General features: G+C 33.1%; 1 protein-coding gene and 1 long non-coding RNA gene across 3 annotated transcripts in view; one reads left to right on the top strand and one right to left on the bottom strand.

Moving 5' to 3' along the window:
• LOC114335025 (arylalkylamine N-acetyltransferase 1-like) overlaps nucleotides 1-24,076 on the top strand; it is a 210,995-nt gene that overhangs the window by 158,065 nt on the left and 28,854 nt on the right. For both annotated transcript variants that reach the window (XM_028285179.2, XM_028285180.2), the window contains exon 2: nucleotides 23,163-23,451. In XM_028285179.2, coding sequence (XP_028140980.1) covers nucleotides 23,163-23,451 — 289 coding nt within the window. The remainder of the gene's footprint in view (nucleotides 1-23,162; nucleotides 23,452-24,076) is intronic.
• LOC114335026 (uncharacterized) overlaps nucleotides 1-24,076 on the bottom strand; it is a 124,236-nt gene that overhangs the window by 60,652 nt on the left and 39,508 nt on the right. The gene's annotated exons all lie outside the window — the stretch shown is intronic.

Here is a 24,076-nt window from a genome sequence, read left to right on the forward strand (position 1 = left end):
ATATAAAGTCATGGTGACCTTGAAACTACACCCTGTAGGTATATTTAAATTTTCAAGATTCATTTGCACATTTGAAAAGAGCACAAACAATTTAATGACTTTAATTTTGACATTAAATATACTGAAAATTTTAAGAACTCTAAGATTAAAAAGCAGGTTTTTAAAGCACTTTGAATAATAAATTATTAAAGTTAATGAATAAATACTCATTTTAAAAATAATTCATAATTATATACTACATTGGAATGACACTTACCTACTTATCACAAGAAAAACCCAGGTTTGAATTAACAAAAAAATATAAAATAATTGTGACCTTGAAACAACACCCTGTATAATAAAATTGGCAAAATCCGTTTGCACATTTGAAAAGAGTAGAAAAAACCAAGTATACTGACCGCTTCAATTTTTTGTGCAGACAATTTAATGATATTAATTTCGAAATTAAATCAAAATTTTTGTTATGAGTTCTCAGAGTTCTTAAAAATTTCAACATTTTAAAATTACTTGAAATCATTAAATTGTCTGCGCAAAAAATAAAGGTGAACCATTAAACTTAGTTTTTTGTGGTCTTTTCAAATGTGCAAACGGGTTTTGAAAATTTCAATATACAGGGTGTTGTTTCAAAGTCACAATCACTTTGTATTTTTTTTGTTAATTTGGACCTGTATTTTTGTTGTCATTAGTAGTAAGTGGCTCGTTCCAATGTAGTGACTAAGTATTAATTAGTGTTAAAATGAGAATGTATTCATTAAATTCAATAATTTATTATTAAAAGTGTTTTAAAAACCTGCTTTGTATTCTCAGAGTTCTTAAAAATTTCAGTATGTATACATATTTCATTTCAAAATTAAAGTGATTAAATTTTCTGCGGAAAACATTAAAGCATATAAACTCAGTTTTTTGTGCTCTTTTCAAATGTGCAAACGGGTTTTGAAAATTTCAATATACATACAGGATGTTGTTTCACGGTCACGATGAATTTAAGTATATTTTTTTTAATCCGGACTTGGATTTTTCTTCTGATTAGTAGTTCTATGGTTTGGGTTCTAAATAAGACATACTTGTATCAAATATCAAAAAATATACAAGGTGGTTGTTATGGATCCAGGATTATTGCAGGAAACAGGGCATATTACTCGTTAAGGACCCTACTTAAATCAAAAATACTCTCAAGACCAGCAAAAATAAGACAATAATTCGTCCCACAATAACGTATGGAAGCGAAACCTGGACTCTGAATCAGCGGGAAACAACAAAATTACTGGTACTTGAAAGAAAGATACTGCGGACTATCTATGGGCCTTGCAGAGAAGAGACAACAGGAGATGAAAACATAGTACGCTACATTAAATCAAACAGAATACGATGGGCGGGTCACGTACTAAGATCAAGTGACGAAAGACTTCTAAACGCCACATTCTGGGAAAGGCCCGTTGGAAAAAGGTCAGTTGGTCGCCCAAGAAAGAGATGGAAGGACGCAGTAGCCAGCGATCTACGCAAAATGGGAGTACAGCAATGGGAAATAGCTGCTCAGGACCGACAACAATGGAGGGAAATAGTAAACGCGGCCAAGACTCACATAGAGTTGTAGAGCCAAATGATGATGATGATGTTATGGATCCAGACAAAAATGGGCAAAATCGATAAAAACACCCTGTAAGTCCGTTATAAAAATCGGTGGGGCAATAAATGTAGAATATCTAGAACCGCCCCAGTGACCTTATTTACCATTTAAGTATTTCCGTTTTTTAATGAAACACCCTGTATACCTATCGGGAAACCCAGGGAAAAAAAGATTGAGTATCGCTGGTAACTCATCATCATGCCACAGTTCAATTTTTGAAATATCTTCGGAGCTGTTTTCAAAAATCTTTTGATGGTTTTCTCTTTACCCATTTGTCTATTTTGACGCGTGTTTAACGCATGCTTACGTTTTATGACGCAGTCACAAAACGTATAAAAATGCCTTTATATACCTTGACGGCTAATGGTGTGCAATGCGCACCACTAGACGACCTTACACTTCACCACATAACACAAATTTGGATAAAAACAAAAAAGAATCGATCAAAACTAAATATACCAGTGTCTAAAATGTTAAATAAATAAATTGTATATGCAGTTTTTAAACTATATTTCTGTAAAGAAAAAAAGTTATCGCTTATTTTCTCAGACTCACAAACAATGCCATACCACGCAAAAACATGTAAACGATGACTGCCAACCGGTAAAGTATCTCCCAACGTTTGGACCAGGGCGCATCTGTAAAAATATTAGTACATTTGGACGTTGAGAGGTGACTCAAATTTTTTTGCAGAAATTGCTTGAAAATGACTCAAATAATAATATTTGAGTTATCTTCCCTCTCAAAAAGGTCCGGAACATTGTTTAAATAATGAAAATGTCAAAAAATGAAGGAAAAATTCGATTTTTTTCTTGGTTTTTTGATTATAACTTCAAAAGTATTCATTTCCGAGAAAAGTTGTACTAACATAAAAGTTGCGTAATTAAATTTCCTACAACATAAAATTGGTTAAAAATTTAAAAAATAGTCACCCTTGTTGCAAAATAGCAATAATTGCGAAAGAGAAATACAAAAACAAGTATTATCATTATACGTTTTTCAACCATTTAAGCTACACTTAGGACCTTCATATTTCACCCAGAACAACTTTATGACAGTAAACCAATACTGTAAATTTCATTAAGATCGGTTCAATAGATTTTGCAAAATAAATTTTACAATCCAGCTTTCGCAAAAAAATTCATTTTTTTAAAATGTTGCAGGACTGAAAATAAAGCAGATAGCAAGTTAAGATTTTTTTACGTATAGAAGTCTACTGTACCTTTCATTTGCAATTTTCAAAATTAAAATTCAATAACAACCACGGCGTCAGGAATTTTTTTAAATAAACATTAATTATTGGTGCTACGCGCAGGACAGCGGATAGTTTGCTCTGATTGGGCACTCCAATGACCTTTGATAATGATTGATACATTTTAATTTTTATTACATTTCGATATAAATAAATAAATTGTTTATTGCAAAACAAAAACACATACTCTATCCTTTGAAATAACACTTTTTTTAACAAAAACTTTCTTTGTTCATATATTTTAACTTAGAGAATAAAAGTTTATTATTTTTAAACATATGCAATTGTTTAAACAATATTTCACAAACAATAATAAAATTAGTTTTATTTTTGTGGAATTAAAATATTAAAATACAACAAAATATAGAGTAAGAAAATAATATATTAGATAAAGATTGGAAGAAATTTTGGTGGAAATCAACTTGTGTGAATCGAACACCGCTGTCCTGCTCGTAGCACCAAAAATTAATGTTTATTTAAAAAACTTCCTGATGCCGTGGTAATTAATTGATTTTAATTTTGCAAATTGAAAATGAAAGGTACAGTACACTTATATAAGCAAAAACAAATTCAACTTGCTATCTGCTTTATTTTCAGTCCTGCAACATTTAAAAAAAATGAATTTTTTTGCGAAAGCTGGATTACAAAATCTATTTTGCGAAATCTATTAATACGACCTTAATGAAATTTACAGTGTTTTTTTTACTATACCATAAAGTTTTTTGAGTAAAATATGAAGGTCTTAAGTGTAGCATAAATCGTTGAAAAACGTAAAATGCGAATACTTGTTTTTGTATGGTTTTTTTTCGCAATTATTGCTATTTTGCAACAAGGATGACTATTTCTTAAATTTTTAACCAATTCTGTGTTATAGGAAATTTACTTAGGCAACTTTTATGTTAGTACAACTTTTCTCACAAATGAATAGTTTTAAAGTTATAATCAAATAACCAATAAAAAATCGAATTTTTCCTTCATAGTTTGACATTTTGATTATTTAAACAATGTTCCTGGCCATTTTGAGTGGGAGGATAACTGAAATATTATTGTTTGAGTTATTTTCAAGAAATTTCTGCAAAAAAATTTGAGTCACCTCTCAACGTCCATCTCAAAACAGATGCGCCCTGGACTATAGATCTGGCAGCTGCTAGTAGATGGCCCGACAATATAGTTTTTGGAATTTTATTAAATAGAGAATTAGAAACATTGATGCGCATAATTATCCGACGCGCACCATTAGCTGAGTATCCCCTACTGCCAAATATCGAGATGTACTGTTTTCATTGGCCCACCCTGTACATAGTTAATAATACAGTAGAACGTCGATAATCCGGACGTCGATAATCCGGACGTCAAAAATCCGGACCGTCAATAATCCGGATTTGTATCTAGCAAAAATATCTGATTCTTTTAAAATAAATTAAGAACTACGTTGCGAAAAACGAACCTCTACCGCAGTTCAAAACTATTTTACACATTTTTTTAAAAGCCCAAATAGTGTCTGATGTTTTTACTGTACACATGGTGCTATTATAAATTAATTACAATACAGTGTTTAAACATAAAAAATGTTGTGATTAATTTCACCTCTAGACACTTTACTGTACAAGAGAAAACATAAAATTTTAAAACGTTTGTTGTACTTTAATGTGTATACTGGCCTTTCTTGAGGTAATTTCGATAATCCGGATAATTTGATAATCCGGATGGGGTCCGGTCCTAATTAATCCGGATTATTGACGTTCTACTGTATATGTAAACTAAAGTTATATATTTTGCATACATGACAAAGAACACTGAATAATAGCAACAGCCAATAAGATCAGATTTATGTCGATATCGCGATACCATATAAACTCTGATTTCATTTTTATTAGCGGTTGATCTAGTTGGTTGCGTCATGGATTAAGTTTGATTGATTACATAGCTTGATTTATTACATTATGGGCCGGTTGTTCGAACGCTAATCAACAATGATCATTATTAAATATTTAATTACTGTCACCAAAACTGTCAATGTCAACTTTGTTTGGGTTGCTGAAAACATAATTAATTACAATTATGAGATTTATTATTAATTATGTTAATAATTATTGTTATATTAATTGATTATAGTCTCAGAATTGTAATTAATTATGTTTTAACGATTGACATTGACAGTAATTAATTATTTGATAATGATCATTGTTGATTAGCGTTCGAACAACCGGCCCTATATCGTATTAGATTTGCTAGTTATACACTGACGTGCAATTGATGTTCAAAATTAATAGGACTTTTCAACGATTCTCATTTGTGTACAAGATTTCAAGCCCTATGTGTACAAGATTAGTGCACCTGTAATTTTCTTTGATTTTTACTACGAATGTATGCTTTTCTTAACCCGGGAGCAGTCGCGCCGTTAGAAAAAATCTAACATTTTACCCTTTTTCGTGATAACTTGATGAAAAATTTGCAACATAATTTTCCACTCCATAAGTGCCTTGAGGAAGGGTGTAGTAATGTGTAGGTTCATTTTTTTTTTATTTTTTTGAAGTTATACTTCTTTAGGCACGAGGGTGAATTTTTATTTTCCGGGCGCATGCGCACACCGACAGTATGGTATTATAGTCGCTCAAACGTTATACGGGATTTGATTGGGTGTTAAAATCATCTGTCAATAATTGTTCAATATGGAGATTACGGATAAACAAGTGTATATTAGTTTTTATTGTTGTGATGGCAAAGAAAAAAGCAAGTTTATAATTGTAGTGACTTTTTAAATAGTTTTTAAAAGGGACAGGTACGTAATAATTGTAAATGTTTCAGTATCCTAATAAAAAATTACATAGGTACCTACCTATTTGGAAAATTTAAAGTGAATCTACCAAAATAGTATCTATGTAATGCTTTGATTTACATAATTTAATTACCATCAAAATGTCTACTAATATTCACCTAATCTATTGTTATTCCACAATATATTCCTTTAATTCCACAAAAATCAAACTAATTTGATTAAATTCATATAAGTAATAAATAACTGTCAAAAAGTTTATGGTGTAAACGTTCAGTTGGTGTATATTCCCACATGACACAAACGCGAATATGGCGCAATGGGAAAGCACTTTGACTTTCGATCGGCGGGATCGATCCCCAATGCAAGTTACTATGTTTTTTATTTTCTGAACAATTATTGTTCAGAAATCATTTCTTTGTGGCATGTTTCAATGTGTTTGTGTGTGTTTGATTCTTTTATTTTTTTAATTTTTGGTATTGTTTTAATAAAAATTTTTGGAAAGTACATAGTAAGTACAGTGGAACCCCGATAAGTCGGCCCCCGATAACCCGGAAATCCGGCTAACCCGGACCGATTTTCATCAGAAAAACATTTCAACAATAAAAATGTATGTAATATAATATTTGAGAGATAATGGGTACTTGTGCAATTTGAACTATACGATAGTAAAAATGGCACACGGCGGCAGAGCGACGTTCATTGTCTCGGATTATTGGACACAACAGGCACCTGTATTCCTTTATTTATTTCAAACTGTATTAGCATTGTTTAAAAAAGACTAAAGGACTATTTAAAAAATTATTTTTTAAACAATGGTCTTAGTCTCCACTGTTCCTTAAATCGTTCCGATTGAGACCGTATTGTCGTATTGTCGTATTGTTCGCTTCCGTTCTGTAATCGTGCTTCAGATAGGTTTGTGTTTGCGTGTTTTTTGTCTACATAGGCAACAAAACGTAAAAATGTGGTAGTGAATATGGAAAAGAAACTAGAAGCATTAGGTAGGATTGATAAAGGCGAATCTTTAAAAACAATTGCAGCCTCATATGGTGTCGGTACATCCACAGTATCGAATTGGAAGAAAAATAGAACTAAAATTGAAGAATTTTGTTTCAAAATGATAACAAAAGACAGTTTGGACAATCGGTGTAAAGCTAATAAAGCAAAAAATGGGACAAACTGGAACATGAAGTAAAACCACGCCTATGTAAAAGGTATATTTACTAAAATTTTTTTAAAAATCCCAATGGATTGAATAAAATGTGTTACTTCATGTTCCAGTTTGTTTAACTATAAGGTATACAGCCAACCCAGGGAACTACCCCTTTTATTTAGCTAAAAATGAGACTCTCGACGACGGTTTGTATGTGTGGTTTTGTGCGGAACGCGAACGTGGTTTACCAGTGTCTGAACCAATTATTCAAGAATCAGCACTCAAGCTGAGTAAAATTTTGCCTGATTGTGAACCAAATTTCACTGCGAGTCAAGGTTGGCTGGATAGATGGAAAAACCGTCATGCAGTATCTATTACTGGAGAAAGTCTATCTGGGGACAACAACGCTTCTGCTGCTCATGACCATAAAAACAGGTTTTTGGATTTTGTGAGAGAAGAAAAAGTATACTCTATACAACTATACGTAATTTAGATGTGTACTGTGCATATATATTCCATGTTATTTCAATTATAACGGAGTTTATCTGTAAGTACACCGTATTTTATTAATTTTTACAATATTCTCCGGCTAACCCGGATTTTCAATAACGCGGACTGGCCGTGGTCCCGATTAATCCGAGTTATCGAGGTTCCACTCTATTAAAATTAGTTTATTAGTTAAATTAAATATAAATAAACTGTTTAAAGTATATTGATTTCGTTAAAATCATATAATAGAAGTATAACTTCTTACGTGCGTATTATAAAGTACACACATTCTTTTTCTTCTTCTTCTTCTTCTTCTTCTTCTTCTTCTTCTTCTTCTTCTTTTTGTGGAATTTATGTCTTTGGTGAGAACCAATTAGCATTAATAATTATTAGAAATAATATTTCTAACATAACAAGTAAATAAAAATACTATAAAATAAAAATTTGTTGTAAATTCGAATTTATATTCGTATTGTTAGATAAAATAACGCGCGACTGCTGACGTGACAGAAGTGAGCGCGACTGTCCCGGGTTAAATACAAAATAGGTTATTAAATTGGTAGGTACTCTACTTCATTAGCCCAGTAAATGAACGGGAAATACGGCGATACCGTGTAATTTTCAGGGTCAATTCTGAATTGCGTGAAAATTTGGATTTAGTTTCTACTTACCCTCCACTTCAAAGTTGAACTTGTGCCGTTGGTTTCTTTTACTTGGGGGGTGACAGTTCTCGGGGGTGAAAACACACGACACAAGAGTTAGAGCGTTGAGAAGAATAGTCAGAGACAGGGATGAATGGAGGATTGTTCTATAGAAAGGTCATGACGACCTGTGATGCAACTGATGATGCTGATAGTAATTTATGTGCCCTGTACAATAATCTCTTCTGTGTACTATAGGTTTTTAAAATCATTTTAACATAAACAGTTACTATGAACATTCCCTCTGTTAAAGTTGTTACCCTATATTTGCGTCGTATCCCTTACAAAAAATAAATTCTAAAAATTCTGTCGTTTAATTTACTCTTGGAATTTATACGATTGTGATAAATGAGGTCATAGACACAAGTCTTAGTATTACGACTCTTAGTATTACGACTGTAATATATTCGTGCTGATATGAATCCTAATAGCGACATAGAGCCAGGAAAATTAACGAGAACATGGAAAAGCCTGAAAACATTAACCCATGTTTCACGTTAAATTTATTTCGCTTTTCATGGGGTTTCCATTTTCCATCGGTCGTATATGCTCAAGTTGATTTTTATTAATGGAAAATGTTGGCATGCCAAACCGATTAATGTATGTTAACGTCCGTGCTTTTTGAAGTACGTTTTTCATGTAGAGAGATTTAATATTTTTGTGAACTCTGACATTATTAGTAAAGCGTATTAGTCCGTTCTTTAACGGTAAAATATTGCCAAATCTCTGAATTTTAAAGAACCGCTTGAATTGACATGAAATTTGGCATACACATAGCTAACAAGTCAAAGAAAAAAAGTGATATTGTGCCGATATGTGCTTTTGCCCTGGGGGTGGTTTTCACCCCCTCTTGGGGGAAAAAATATTCGTCCAAAGAAAGTCAGGAAATGAATAAACTGGCTAATTTTAAGTAACTTTTGTTCTATAGAGTTTTTTCACTAAGTCAATACTTTTCGAGTTTATTTGGCAGTGACTATGTTCATTTTTTCAACAAAATAACTACGCTTTTAGACGGTTTTTCGCAAATAACTCAAATAGTAAGTATTTGGTCGAAAAAACATTCTTAGTAAAAATATAGCCTGTACAAAATCTTAAAAAATGGTGTATATATCACGTCTCTACACCTAATAGAAGCAGAGTTATAGCTAATGAAATATAGGTTCATATTCGTCAAATTCCAAATGGAATACTTTAACGTGAAATAACCAAAAATGAAGCACATTTCGGGGAAAACTCATTACAACTTATTTAAAATGTTTAAAAAAAGCTTCATTTTTGTTTTATAAAAAAAATTTCGAGCATCAAAATTAAACAAGTTACGCTCAAAATAAAGTTAGTCCCTTTTGGTTTTGGTAAAAAAATCGAGAAAATCACCCCCTAATTAGTATATTAAATGAACTTAATCGTTATGACTTCAGAAGTTTCTTGACTCGTGTATATATTGTCTATATGATCTGTAAGTTTCATCGGTTCAAAGCCCTTATTATTGAAAGGGCTGTAGTTAAAAGGGGTTGAACGAGTCACTGATCACGAATGTATGCAAATTTAGAAACACCAAATCTTAATCAATTTTTGTCTAACAGAAAAACAAAAAAATACATGATATTCAGAAAAAAAATCTGACTTTTTTTGTTTTTCGAGATTTTTGGTCTCTAATAATTTTTAAGTTATTTTGAAAAAAAGCATATTTTTCAAAATTTTAATTTTTAAAAATTTTATTTTGAAACCAAATTTTTTCAAAAATAAGCACTTTGAATCGATGAAACCGATTTCATATAAAAACAACATAAGTAAAATAATTTGTGGAGCGCTAACGATTAATTTCATTTAAGTTGCTAATTAGGGGGTGGTCTTCCCGTTTTTTTTTGCAAAAACAAAAAGGACCAACTTTATCCTGAGCGTAACTTGCTTAAATTTAATGCTAGAAACTTTTTGTAAAAACAGAAATAAAGTTTTTTTTAAACACTTTAAAAAAGTTATAATGGGTTTTCCCAAAAAGTGCTTAATTTTTTGGATATTTCGCGTCGAATATTGTATTTGAAATTTGGTGAATATGAATCTATTTTTCATTGGCTATAACTCTGGTTCTATGAGATCCAGAGAGCTAACTCGTACATCATTTTTTTTTTTTACTTTTTTATAAGCTATATTTTTGTTAAGAACATTTTTTCGACAAAATACTTACTTTTTGAGTTATTTGCGAAAAACAGTCTAAAAATGTGGTTATTTTGTTGAAAAATGAACATATTCACTCGCAAATAACTCGAAAAGTGTTGACTTGGCGAAAAAGCTCTATAGAACAAAAGTTACTTAAAATTAGTCAGTTTACCCATTTCCGGACTTATTTTGGACATATATTTTTTCATCCCCAAGAGGGGGTGAAAGTCACCCCCAGGGCAAAAGCACACATCGGCACAATATCACTTTTTTTCCTTCACATGTAAGCTATACGTATGCCAAATTTCACGTCAATCCAAGCGGTTCTTTAAAATTTAGAGCAAAAACCGTGAAAGAATGGACTATATTGAATTATACAAGTAAATAGAAATTTTAAAAAGTTACACTGCTTGTGGTGCCGATAGTAATGAAAACTTTTATTAAATTGAAATTTACGTGGTCTATTTTTCTATCTCGATCGTTATAATTTATTTGGAATATTGTCTTAAATTTAATAATTAAGACCATAAAATCTTGTAAGATACTCTGACAAAAAAAATTCACACAACCGTACTTAAATCGTAGTTTTTTAAACAAATAAATATTTAAGAACTCCTCTGTGGCTCAGTGGTAAGAGCGCCTACCTTTGGATCTAAAGGTTCGATTGGTCGTGAATTCGAATCTCACCAGGGTCAGAAATTTTTCGTTTATTATAAATTAATAAATGAAAATATTTTCTGTCCTTGTGGGATCGGTACTCACCAGAGGGACCGCAGACGTTCGGATACAATTACCGTCTCTTTGCAAAGACAATGACGTCGACTTTGCAAAGTAACAAGACACTTACTCAACACACACACTACATATGACACTAGGTACCTAACTGTAAAAATTCACCGTACCTACCATGCCAATGGCCATTAGTTGTCGAGGCATTAGCTAAAAAAAAATAATAAAAAAATATATTTAACACCGTAGTCCTGACATTTGCTTGCGTAGGTGGGCCAATGCTTTTTAAATGCATTTATTTTTTTCGAATCCTGAAAAAACTAATAAATATTTTTGAAAAATTTAAACTCAGAATGAAAGATTACGTTATTACCGAGGGCCAAAAGTCCATTAGAATAAACAAAAATTTATTTTGAATTAGATATTTGATATTAAAAATTACACCCAATGTTCTCTACGTTTTCACCCCTGTAACTTATGTTTATTATTAAAATAAAGATTATAGAAGATTTCAGGGAATTTCGGCCCTCGGTAATAATGTAATCTTTCATTCTGAATTTAAATTTTTCAAAAATACTTATTAGTTTCCTCAGGATTCGAAAATAAATGCATTTAAGAAGCATTGGCCCGAAATTTTGCGCCTACGCTCTTAATCAGAATCGTTAAAAGTTTCAAAACACCGTAAATCTTATTTCGACGTATATTCGTTTTTGAAAATATATCAATTATTAATTAAATTACATTATATTAAAAATAAATTAAATAATTTCCCTGCAATAATCTTATAATAATTCTGCTATACAATACATACTCTAATTATTATAAAATAAAAATAGACGGTTTGGTTTTGATTCAATTCGAGTGTCTTGTCATCCCCTAGCTGTATTGCGTTAGAGAAAATTCTATAATCTCTGACGCACTGAAAAAAGGGTTTGGGACGACCTATAATTAATTCAAGATTCATTCAAATTTTTTGCATATTAAAGAATATTTAGTCGGACATTGAACATTGAAAGCACCACGAGTATTATGGATACGTTGACCGAATGCGTTATTATCCTTATAACACCCTTGGTATGGTACCTTTAACTATTAGACAAGGCGAAAACGGCGGGTTCGTTGGAACTAATATTCCCATGAGATTTTTTTTTGCATAATCACATTTGTAATACACCTCAGAATAAGGTTCAAGAAGTCGCCCACGAGAAAAGTGGTCCAAATTTTTTTTAATCAAATTGCAAAAATTGTTATTTTTGGTCTGGACAAACTTTTTTTAGGTTTTTTAGACCATTCTGGACAAAAAAGGTCTCTTGTACTTTTTCTATAAAGTTGATGGTTTTCGAGTTAGTTATAAGCAATTTAAAATTTGAAAAGCGCAAAAATGGTCATTTTTGAGACTTAATAACTCGGTTAAAAATTATTATTATGAAAGTCAGAAAGTGACAAAATCAAAGTTTAAAGCCCCCCTACATGATTCTGAAGAAATTTGTGTCATTCATTTATTACTAAGCTGTTATTTTTAATTATTAACAATAAGCCGTAAGAGCGTATTGACGCGGCTGTAAATGTGAGTGCGAGTAAGATTCCCCATTGGACTGCCGGGATGGCATCTCTCTCGCACTCACCATAGACGGCCGCCTAATACGTGCTGGCGCTCATTATTATTACTTAAAAATAACAGTTTAGTAATAAAATTATGACAAAAATTTTTTAAGGATATTGTAGGGAGGGCTTTAAACTTTGATTTAGTCACTTTCTGATTTTCATAATAATAACTTTTAACACCAATTTATTAAGCCTTGAAAATCGCCATTTTTCGTTTTTTTTTTCAATTTTAAATTGTTTATAACTCGAAAACAATCAACTTTAGAGAAAAATTACAAGAGATCTTTTTTGTCCAGAATGGTCCAAAAATCTAACAAAAAATTGTACGGGCCAAAACTATTGATTTTTGCAATTTGATTAAAAAAAATTGTTAAAAAAAAATTGGACCACTTTTCACGTGGACGACTTCTTGAACCTTATTCTGGGATGTCTCACGAATGTGATTAAGCAAAAAAATTTCATGGGAATATTTTTTCTAACGAACCCGCCGTTTTCGCTTTGTCTATATAATATAGAAGATACAGCCACTTTTTTCAATCTGAAGCTAAAATATTGCGATATTAATTTTAACAAATATCAGGTTTATTATTCCAATAGGCAAATTACTGTTGTATTTGACCGTGGTTTGACAGTTATTGCGAATGAAATATTTGTTTGAATTAATTTGAATGAAAATGAACAATTATAGTTTTTCTGAAATTGTAGATATACATTTAGTCATATAGGTCTGGATCCCGCATATGAAAAAAAGTTGATTAATAGCAAGCTGAAAATTTGTTAATAGCTTAAGGGTGTCTAGTCGGACAAACTTTGATATATGGGAACACTGGAACAGGGGAAGTTTTAATTGTGGAACAGGTTAAAAACTTGGAACGGTCAGACTACGAAAACGGCACATGTATTTTGTTGACAGAACAGACTTAGGGCCGGTATTTCAATAGCAACTTAAGCTTTTGCTTAGCTAAGCCTGTGTCAAAAGTTAAGGAGAAGCTTAAGCTGGGTGCCGTATTTCCATCATTCTCTTAACTCAACTGATGCTCAGCTGTAAAGTTAATTGGTTTGGTACCTCTGAATACGTCAAAGTGCCAAGGCTAACTGTTCTGAGGTAAAAACCACTACTGTTGACATGTAATTTTATCTTGTGATCTGTATCAATGTTATTTTTACTTCACTAATTTTGTGTACATGGTACATGTGTTTTTAGTTTATTGTCTATATTTTCTCTGGTTATATTTTTATTGTTATTTTGCATAAGCAATAGATCTGTCTTTGTAATTTTGTTTATTGGATATATTCCTTAAAATGTCAAATTAGAATGTAAGTTTATTTTTGTAAAATAAATATTCCTACCAAGCATTGTAGAAATAAACAATTTTCATGTGCCTACACCTTCCAAAAGTAGTAAGAATTTTAATAATCGTTATTACGATTAATAAATTAATATATTATTAATTAATAATCCAATAATAACGTACTACTTAAGAGTTGGTTTTCAAAACAACTCTATAATTCTATAGAAATAACCTCAAAAAACAGAAAACAAATTTTAAGCAAAGGCTTAAACCAACTCCCGCGCGAGCTTAAAATTATTTGGTTTAAGTCTAGGCTTAAGCCTCAAATTGAAGTGGAAATACAGGCATCTAAGCTTAAGCAAAGGCTTAAAGTAAGCTTTGGCTTAAGTGAGGTTGGAAATACCGGCCCTTAAACTCTCCGAACAGAGATTAAACTCTCATGCAAAAATCAGACTGCTATTTATCACCAAATGGGCGTTTTAATGACTGGAATATGTAGAATATGTCAAATGACAGGAATTCTGACAGGTGATAAATAGCAGTTTGATTTTTGCATGAAAATTTAATCTCTGTTTGGAGAGTTTAAGTCTATTCTGTCGGACAAAATAAATGTGCCGTTTTCGTGGTCTGACCGTTCCAAATTTTTATCCTGTTCCACAATTAAAACTGCCCCTGTTACAGTGTTCCCATATATCAAAGTTTATCCGACTAGACACCCTTAAGCTATTAACAAATTTTTAGCTTGCTATTAATCACCTTTTTTTTCATACGCTGGAACCAGACCTATTAGGTATTGAACAACCGAACAACTATGGAAATATTGATCATGCCTACCTTTTCCTTTATTTTTTTATTAATATGTGAACGTCAAGGGAATGGTACGACGCGCCGTAGCGGCGTCGGCAAGGTGTTATGCAGATAAGTACCAATAGAAACTAACTGGACAGGCACATGTTCGCGACAATATATGAATATTTTATTCACCCACGCACGCAGTAATCTTTACAATAACTAGAGTCATTACTCATCGCAATAATCATGTCTTCTTCTTCAAGTGCCATCTCCGCGACGGAGGTAGTCAATCATCATAGCTATTCGGACTTTGGAGAAAGTCAAAAGTTCATTTGATGTACATTCGTACCATTCTCTCAGGTTGCGCAGCCACGATATTCTGCGTCTCCCTATGCTCCTTTTTCCTTGAATATTTACCCGCATAATGAGTTGGAGCAAGTTGTATCTCTCTTCACGTGTAATATGTCCGAGATATTCCAATTTTCTGGTTTTATTCGTATTTAAGACGTCCATTTCTTCATTCATCTTTCTCAGATCCACTTTGTTTGTGACGTGTTCTGTCCATGATATTTTCAGAATAATTCTTCTATACACCCACAACCCGAATTATTCCAATTTTTTCATTGATGCCGCATTCAATGTCCAAGCTTCCATTCCGTAAAACAAAGTCTAGAAAAAGTAACACCTAGCCAACCCTACTCTTAGCTCTAACTTTAGTTCTCTTGTGCAGAGCACTTCTCTCATTTTGGGCCTCATGTCTGGGCCGACGTAAATCTTAATGGTCAAAAAGTGCATCACCATCAGAGTAACTTTAAAGTGAACGTCGAATTGTCAATATTTAATTAGTATGCCCAGTATTTTTCCAATAACTTACGCTTTGGCCACACGGGCGATTTTTTAGGGCGCGATAATTTACGGCGCCCATTGGTTTGACTACCTCCTCCACCAATTTTAGATGAAATCATTTCATCTAAAATTGGTGGAGGAGGTAGTCGAACCAATGGTCGTAAATTATCGCGCCGTAAAAAATCGACCGTGTGGCCAAAGCCTTAAACGAAGAAAATTATTGATAATTTTTAGAAGACACTTACTCCTAACATGATACTGTCGCGTCAAGGGGCACATGAACAAAATGGGACTTACAGAGAGTGCGAATTTTGCCGATTCTATCAGACTGATAACGAGACGGCGAAACATGGTCTGTCAAGGGTTGGGTAGGATAAGGCTCAATAAATCTTAGCATTATCAACTAGATTCCTACGACTTCGTAGAGGAGTCACGTATGGCCATAATAGACTTTGTTAAAAAGGCTGGGCTGAAGCCACAATAGACCTCTTAGGTCGAGTGGAAGGGTTTTTTTAGGCATTTACTCAAATTGAACCTAACCTAACCTAAACCACAACATAATATTAAAAAGGACCAGGACCCGATGGGATACCAAATGAACTCCTGAAATACGGAGGAGAAACCTTAATCGAAAACATAGAGATCCTCTTTCAAGAAATAATATGTAGCCAGCATGTACCAGACTAGTGGAGGACGAGTATAACAATACCTATACACAAGAGAGGAAACAGGAAAGACCGTAGCAACTACCGCACCATCACCTTGCTGAGCACAACTCTTAAACTCTTAACAAAAATACTTGCCAATAAAATAAATGAAGAATACACAATTAGTGAGGAACAACAAGGTTTTCGGAAAAATAGGTCCACAATAGACGCCATATTCATAGCCAGACACATTGCTGAGAAAGCACTGGAATATAATAAACCTGCATTTATGTGCTTTATAGATCTGACTAAGGCCTTCGATTGTGTAAGATTGGAAGGTGTGCTAAGATTGCTAAAAGAAAAAAATCAGCACAACAAGATGATAAGGATAATTAAAGACATTAATACGAAGAACAAAACCAGAATAAAAGTCGAGAATGAACTAACATCGGAAGTAGAAATCAACTCGGGAATCAGACAAGGGGATAGCTTGAGCCCATTGTTTTTTAATTTAGTCATGGACAAAATCATAGAAAACATTAAAGGTACTGGAAAAGGATATAAGATGGCGGAAAAACAAATAAAAATCCTGTGTTATGCTGACGGCGCAATCTTAATCTCCGATAACGAGGATAACCTACAGCGAATGGCACAAACTTTCAATACAGTGGCGAAGAACTACAACATGAAAATATCAACAGCCAAGACAAAATCCCTGGTAGTGTCAAGGGAACCCATAAGATGCAAATTAGTAATTAACAACGAACTAATTGAACAAGTCTCGAGATTCCAATATCTGGGAATCGAAATATGTAGTTATGGAGATGTTAAAGAGAGCGTCCGAAAGCAAGCAAATAAAGCCAATTACGTGTCAGGTTGTCTGAGGGATGTCATCTGGAGAAACAAAAATATGAGGCTGGAAGGGAAAGTACGCATATATAAATCATGTGTAAGACCGATCATGACGTACGCGATAGAAACAAGATGTGACACAGCAGAAACCAAGAGGATACTGAGAACATCAGAAATGAGAACGCTGAGGTCAATAACTGGGAAAACACTGAGAGACAGAATACCCTACGACAGAATAAGAGATCTCTGTAACATACAAGATATAGTACGGTGGGGAAGACAGAGACGACGAGAGTGGAATCAGCATGTGACGAGAATGGGCAGCGAGAGAATAGCCCGTATAGCCAGGGATTCGAAGCCAACAGGCAAGAGACCAATAGGAAGGCCCTTTAAAAGGTGGCGAGATAGCTGGTAGTCAACATCACAGCTACGAATACAAGCTCAAAATCGGTAAGAACAGGCCAAGAGGCCTATTATAAGAAGAAGAAGAAGAAGAAGAAGAAGAAGAAGAAAAAAGGGACTAACGATATCAGAAAAATGGTAGGTAGATATATCTGGCAACGTTACAATCATCAAATTTCAAATCTTCATATTGCAAAATAGCAAAATAGGTGTAGTCGTATTTTTTATATAATTTGCATTATCCATTTATGAGATAATTCGGCGTTTCCTGACTTTTGGTCCACTCTGTATATATTGTATCTTCTGCTTAGGTCACAACAGATCGGATTGCTGTCTTATGAATTATCATTTTGGTGATTTTGCTGAGGTTAGGTTGTCAATTGTTACCTTTAAAGTCATGATCATTATTATTTAGCCGATCGCGTTCACTGCGGAACATAGGCCATCCTCAGTTTTTTCCAGTGTTCTCCACATTTGACCGGTTGTAGTCAGTTTCCCGCTACTCTTTTTATGTCGTCGGTCCATCTACGAGTAGTCGGTGGTCGTCCTCGGTTTCTTTTGTAGTTTCTTCCAGGGCTACTTTATCCATTAGGCAATATAGATAGTTGCCTAGGGCGGCAAATTATGAGAGGGCGGCAAAAGCAAAAATACACAAAAATGGTACATGTTGAAGGGCGGCTACTAGAGAATTGCCTAGGGCGGCAATTGACCCAAATGCGGTGCTGGTTTCTGGACGTTCGTTCCATGATTCGTCTTGTCCACCGTCCATCTTGTGTTCTAGCTAAGTGTTCTGCCCAGTTCCACTTATATCGCCAGTCAATGGGAGCAAGAATAGGATATTACCTCCGAATTCTATCCTACTGCTTGGATTTTTAATGAAATTTTGGGAATAGCCTCTACTTATCTACTAATTCAAAGTCTACTCTATGCCGATGTGTGCTTTTATCTTGGGGGTGGTTCCCACCTCTTCTCAAGGGTGGAAAATTTTTTGGTAAGATAACCATGAATCTCGCTAGAGAACCTAATTCTAAGTAAAAACTCTCTTATAATCTTTTTTTGAAAACTCAATACTTTTTGAGTTATTCGTGGTTGAAAATTGGCCGTTTTTATTGAAACTAACACCTTTTCGAACGGTTTTTTTCCAATACCTTAAAAAATATGCAGCTAAAAAAATTGTATAAAACATTTTTGTAGGTTATAAAAAAGCAAAGACACACTTGCCTTCATAAATCTTCTAGTTATAACACAAAAAGAGATATGGTAGGTGAAAAATTTTGTTTTTTATTTGCTACATGCTCAAATTGGTGTATTCAACTTGAAATAACAGATAAACGGTCGATGTTATGTGTATAATGCTGCCAATACCTTTTGCAGTGCTTGAAAAGACTTTTAAAATGAGCAATATTAAAGGGAAATTACATTCAAACTAAGCGAGATATCTTGCAAACAAAATTGATAACTAATGTATTTTAAGAAAAAATGAGAAGAAACCCCCATCCACCAGAACGTAAATGCATCATTTTCCTTCTACAATACCTTTTATTATAGTGTTATTTCTATGTTCAAAAAGTTGGACGAGTTTAAAATGAATGGTTTTTGAAAAAAATAACATCAAATTATAGAGCGCATTTTTAAATTTTCTTAAAAATCTTCCTTTTTCTCAATGAGACTTGAAAATGATAACGGATACAGTAATGAAAAATAAAAACGAAATTATTATCTAAAAAAACTCTACATTTTTGTATTATATATTTTTTCGTATCTCTTTTCATTTTCGAGTTAAATGGAGAAAAAGGAAGATTTTTAAAGAAATTTAAAAATGCGCTCTATAATTTGATCTTACTTTTTTCAAAAATCCTTCATTTTAAACCAGTCCAACTTTTTGAACATAAAAATAACACTATAATAAAAAGTATTTTAGAAGGAAAACGATGTATTTAAATTCTAATGGATGAGGAGTTAAATATACTTCTCATTTCTTCTTAAAATAAATTAGTTATCATTTTTTTGCAGCATATCTCGCTTAGTTTGAATGTAATCGACATTTAATACTGCTCTTTTTAAAGGCCTTTTCAAGCACTACCAAAGTTATTAGTACCATTATACACCGAAAATCAACCGTTTCTCTGATATTTCAAGTTCAATACACCGATTTGAGCATGCACCAAAAAACAAACTCATCTCACCTACCATACCCCTTTTTGTTTTATAACTAGAAGATGTATGAAGAAACGAATCTCTTTGTTTTTTATAAGCTAAAAAAATATTTTATATAGTTTTTTTGTTAGATGCATAGTTTTTAAGTTATTCGCAAAAATTCGTCCGAAAGGGTATCATTTTTCAATGAATATGGCCAATTTTAAACCACGAATAACTAAAAAAGTATTGAGTTTTCAAAAAATAATTATGGAACAGTTTTTACGTTCTCTAGCCTCTTCCGTGGCTACTTTATCCAAAAAAAAATCACCCCCGAGAAGGGGTGAGAACCACCCCCAAGATAAAAGCGCACATCGGCATAGGTAGACTTTGTTTCTTGAGCTATTCCCTACTTACTGTGAAAATATCAAGTACATCGATGTAGTAGGATGGAATTCGGAGCCAAATACCCTCATTGACTGCCCGTCGCTATTCTTTCGATGATGTCTTGAACTCCTGATCTTTGCCTGATCTGTTGGTTTGTTATATGTAATCTCGAAGGCTCACGTCCAGCATTGTACGCTCCATGGCTCGCTGTGTAACTCTTAGTTGATTCGCTGATTTTTGCGTCAGTGATCGAGTCTCTGGTCAATAAGTTTGTACAGGCAAAGACAATGGTTATTTATAAACCAGGGGTGGCCAAACTGTGGCTCGCGAGCCACATGCGGCTTATTAAAGGATTATTTGTAGCTCTCGACAGATGCACCCGAGATCCTTTTCAATTTTTTGTCATTTTCTTCGAATTAAAAAATTGTTCCAATAACATGAAAAACTCAACAAATATATGCAGAAGCTAGAAGGAATATTGATTTTTGATTCATTTTTCTGATTTATTGATTTTTTTCTGAATCCATTTGAAATTAACATAATTGAAGGGGGATTTTCCATTTCCAATATAATTATTGCCCAAAAAACATCTGGAGAGTTAGAATTAACAGAGATTCAAGCAGATCAAGCTCTACAATTATTAAAATATAAGTCGAAGCCGATTACTGAATTTTTGAATGGACACTGCACACATCTTATGGAAAATATAATGTCCGTCAAACGAAATAAAATTTACATGAATGGATGATTCGTCTCGAAATTACAATCATTTCATATTATTGCGCCATCTCTAAATATTGACGATATGATGATGGCGCAATGATATGAAATGATTGTAATTTCGGGACAAACCTATTCAAGTAAATTTTATTCCATTTGAGTGACATTATATTCTCCATAAAATGTTTGTGTGCGGTGTCCTTTGTACCAGAATCGAAGTATCACGAATTAAAAAAGGCTGTCTATTATTTCCATATTCAAAACAACATACTTAGGGAATCATACCTACTTATTATTTCACTCGAAAAATCATACAATTCAACGCCGATCAGTAAGCGTAGAAACAGATGAACACTCTGTAGCGTTACTGCAGCTACGGCCAACCACTGTCGCCGATCCTCGCCACTGTGGCGTCCATTACAAAATCATTGGGGCTACAAAATCGCCTGTTTAAGCCACTTTGTGGATCCACTCAATAGTGCTGCAGAGTAGTTCGTCTGTTTCTGTGCTAGTAACTAACCAGCATCTGAAAGAATTACTGAAAAGTGCTCAACACTTGTTATTCAACAAATTTTAAAGAATTATCAAAAGAAGTAAAATACACACACCGGCAAAATTAGCCGAACACGTTAAAAATAAGACATGTTTGATGTCTCGTATTTCATAAACCAGTGGTCCGATTTGAGTGATTCTTTTAGTATTTTATAGCCTTATTATTTAAGAATATCGGTGTAATAATATTGTTGCTAGACAGGTAAATGTCATTTTCTACCGGGTGTAACAAGCATACTGTGTTTTTTTCTTAAAGTTCGGAACACGCTGTGGAATATTTCAGCATATATTATAAAATATTAAAATTAAAACTCGATTGTAGAATTATGCTTTCTTAACATTTTCTTTTTTGATTCATTTGCTTATGTTGGAAAATAAAAAAGTTATGTGCTTTAACAACTAGCCATGTTTTTTATCAATAAATCCTCATAGTAGGGGAGAAAAGTATGCTAAATTTGCAATTACTCGAGCGTTCTTGGGACCTGGAGTGGATTGTGAAGAGTAGGTGCTACAACCAAAAAAAGTTAAGTTAAGTTTTCCACAAAGTGTGGGACTCTCCATTTTTCAATTTAATTTTCCATTTCCACCAATCGTTTTTTCCGATTATAGCGCCATTTATCCATAATAGGAAAAAATGTTGCGAATAAAAGTTGCTTATTTTTACGTCAAGGATCCAAATCTGCAATAAAAATTGGGGGCTCCTATTTAATATTTTAATGTAACCCCCCACCCCACCTCTGTGGGGGGTCGTGTTTGGTGCCATTTGGTAGATTTTTGAAAAATATTGAATAGGTGTATTTTGCAGTTTTACGATCTGATGTTAATTTCGCAAAATATCGGAGGGTTCGTTTTATAATTTTTAATTTACCCCCACCCCTCTCCGTGGGGTGTCACGAGCCCCCACGGAGTTGGGGTGGGGGATTTAATTTAAAATATTAAATAGGAGCCCCCAACTTTTATTGCAGATTTTGATTCTTTGCGTAAAAATAAGCAACTTTTATTGGACATATTTTTTCTAATTATGGATAGATAGCGCTATAATCGGAGAAAAATTATTGTTTCAAATGGAAAATTAAATTAAAAAATGAAAAGTCCCCCACTTTATGAAAAACTTAACTTAATCTTTTTCTGATTTTAGCACATACTCTTCACAATCCAATAGGTCCCCATAACGCTCGAGTAACTGCAAATTTAGTATACTTTCCTCCCCTACTATGAGGATTTATTGATGAAAAACATGGATAGTTGCTAACGCACATAACTTTTTTATTATCTCACGTAAGTAAATGAATCGAAAAGGAAAATGTTATGCAAGCCTAAATCTACAATCGAGTATTAATTCTAATATTTTACATATGCTAGAATATTCCACAGGGTGTTCCAAACTTTAAGAAAAAAACACAGTATGATTGGTACACCCGGTACAAAATGGTATTTACCTGTCTAGCAACAATATTATTCCAGCGATATTCTTAAATAATAAGGCTATAATATTCTAAAAGAATCACTCAAATTGGACCACTGGTTTATGAAATACGAGACATCAAACATGTCCCATTTTTAACCTGTTCGGCTAATTTTGCCGGTGTGTGTAAATGTTTTAATTATCTTTTAATCTTTAAATTTAATACACATTTTTTGCAATTTTATTTATGTTTTCAATAAATATAACTTATACAAAGAAAATTATTCCCTTTTTGCATCTTTTTTTAATATAGGTAAATTTAATTGCGGCTCGCAATAAAATTCGAATTTTGAAAAGTGGTTCGAGCTATACCACCCCAGCTTGGCCACCTCAATTATAAACCTTTCGCTTGTGATACATGGGAATTGAACTTTTTAGAATATGGCTTATTTTTCCAAATGCTGTCCATGTCAGGAATATTCGCATTTTTGTATTTTATGTGTTTGATTGTCTCCGGGTATTTTGATCTCGTGTCCCAGATATTTTTTAAGTGTCCGATTGTTGTATGATATTATTGTCAATATGTAGTTATATTTTTACTCAACTCAGCTTTAAATTAAAATATCTTAATTTTATTTTTAGACCCAAATATCAGAGGACAGTGCCATTTCATCATGTTCAACACCTTCAACTCCAACCAGTCCTATTGACTTCGAAATTAAAATAGCCACTCTTGATGATAAGGAGGCAGTTCAGGAATTCCTGCAGAAGTTTTTCTACAAAGACGAGCCGCTGAATTCCTTCATGGAAATTATCACTGACGAACATCCAAGATGCTATGACCTTGAACGATTTACTTTGAAAAATTTGGATAACGGCGTAAACCTGTTGGCGGTGCAGAATCAAAAGATAATAGGAGTTTGCTTAAATGGTAGGCTGATATAAAAATTTAATTTACATTTTCTTAGATCGGCAAAAAGCAAAAAAAATACTTGAGGCGTATAAATGCAAAACTCGCTTTTTGCAAAAAATACCAAATATGACTTGACTGTAGTTTAACATTCATTCACCAACGTACATTTAGAAAAACTTACCAAATATTTGCAAAACTGTCTCCTTACTGGCTATTTTGTGACGTAAAAATCAGAGAAATATGCAAAGCTCTCTTTTTATAACGTTAAAGAAACATTTTTATTGATTATCTCACAAGAGTATAGAATCCATAAGGCGAGTTTTGCATTTACACGCCTCACTTCTAATCGATTAAATTCTTATGTAGGTAATCTGTATCCCATTTTATCTAAAAAAAAACTGCAAAAATGAGACAGACCAACAAAAAAAAATTTTTTTTGAAAATTTTGTTCATAGAATTAGCTGATTTTCGCGTACTGAATCCAAATCTGGTCTTGGTTTTTCGGATCACCCGTAGTTTTTGTGTAATCTACTTTTTATTATACAGAGTGAATTTTACGTATGGAACGCCTCAATTAACTTAGAAACGGCTTACACGATTTTTATAGAATTTGGTGGGTATGGGTCTTCTAATGTTGCCGATA

The sequence above is a fragment of the Diabrotica virgifera genome, chromosome 1 (assembly GCF_917563875.1).
Source record: "Diabrotica virgifera virgifera chromosome 1, PGI_DIABVI_V3a".
NCBI classification, from domain to species: Eukaryota; Metazoa; Arthropoda; class Insecta; order Coleoptera; family Chrysomelidae; genus Diabrotica; species Diabrotica virgifera.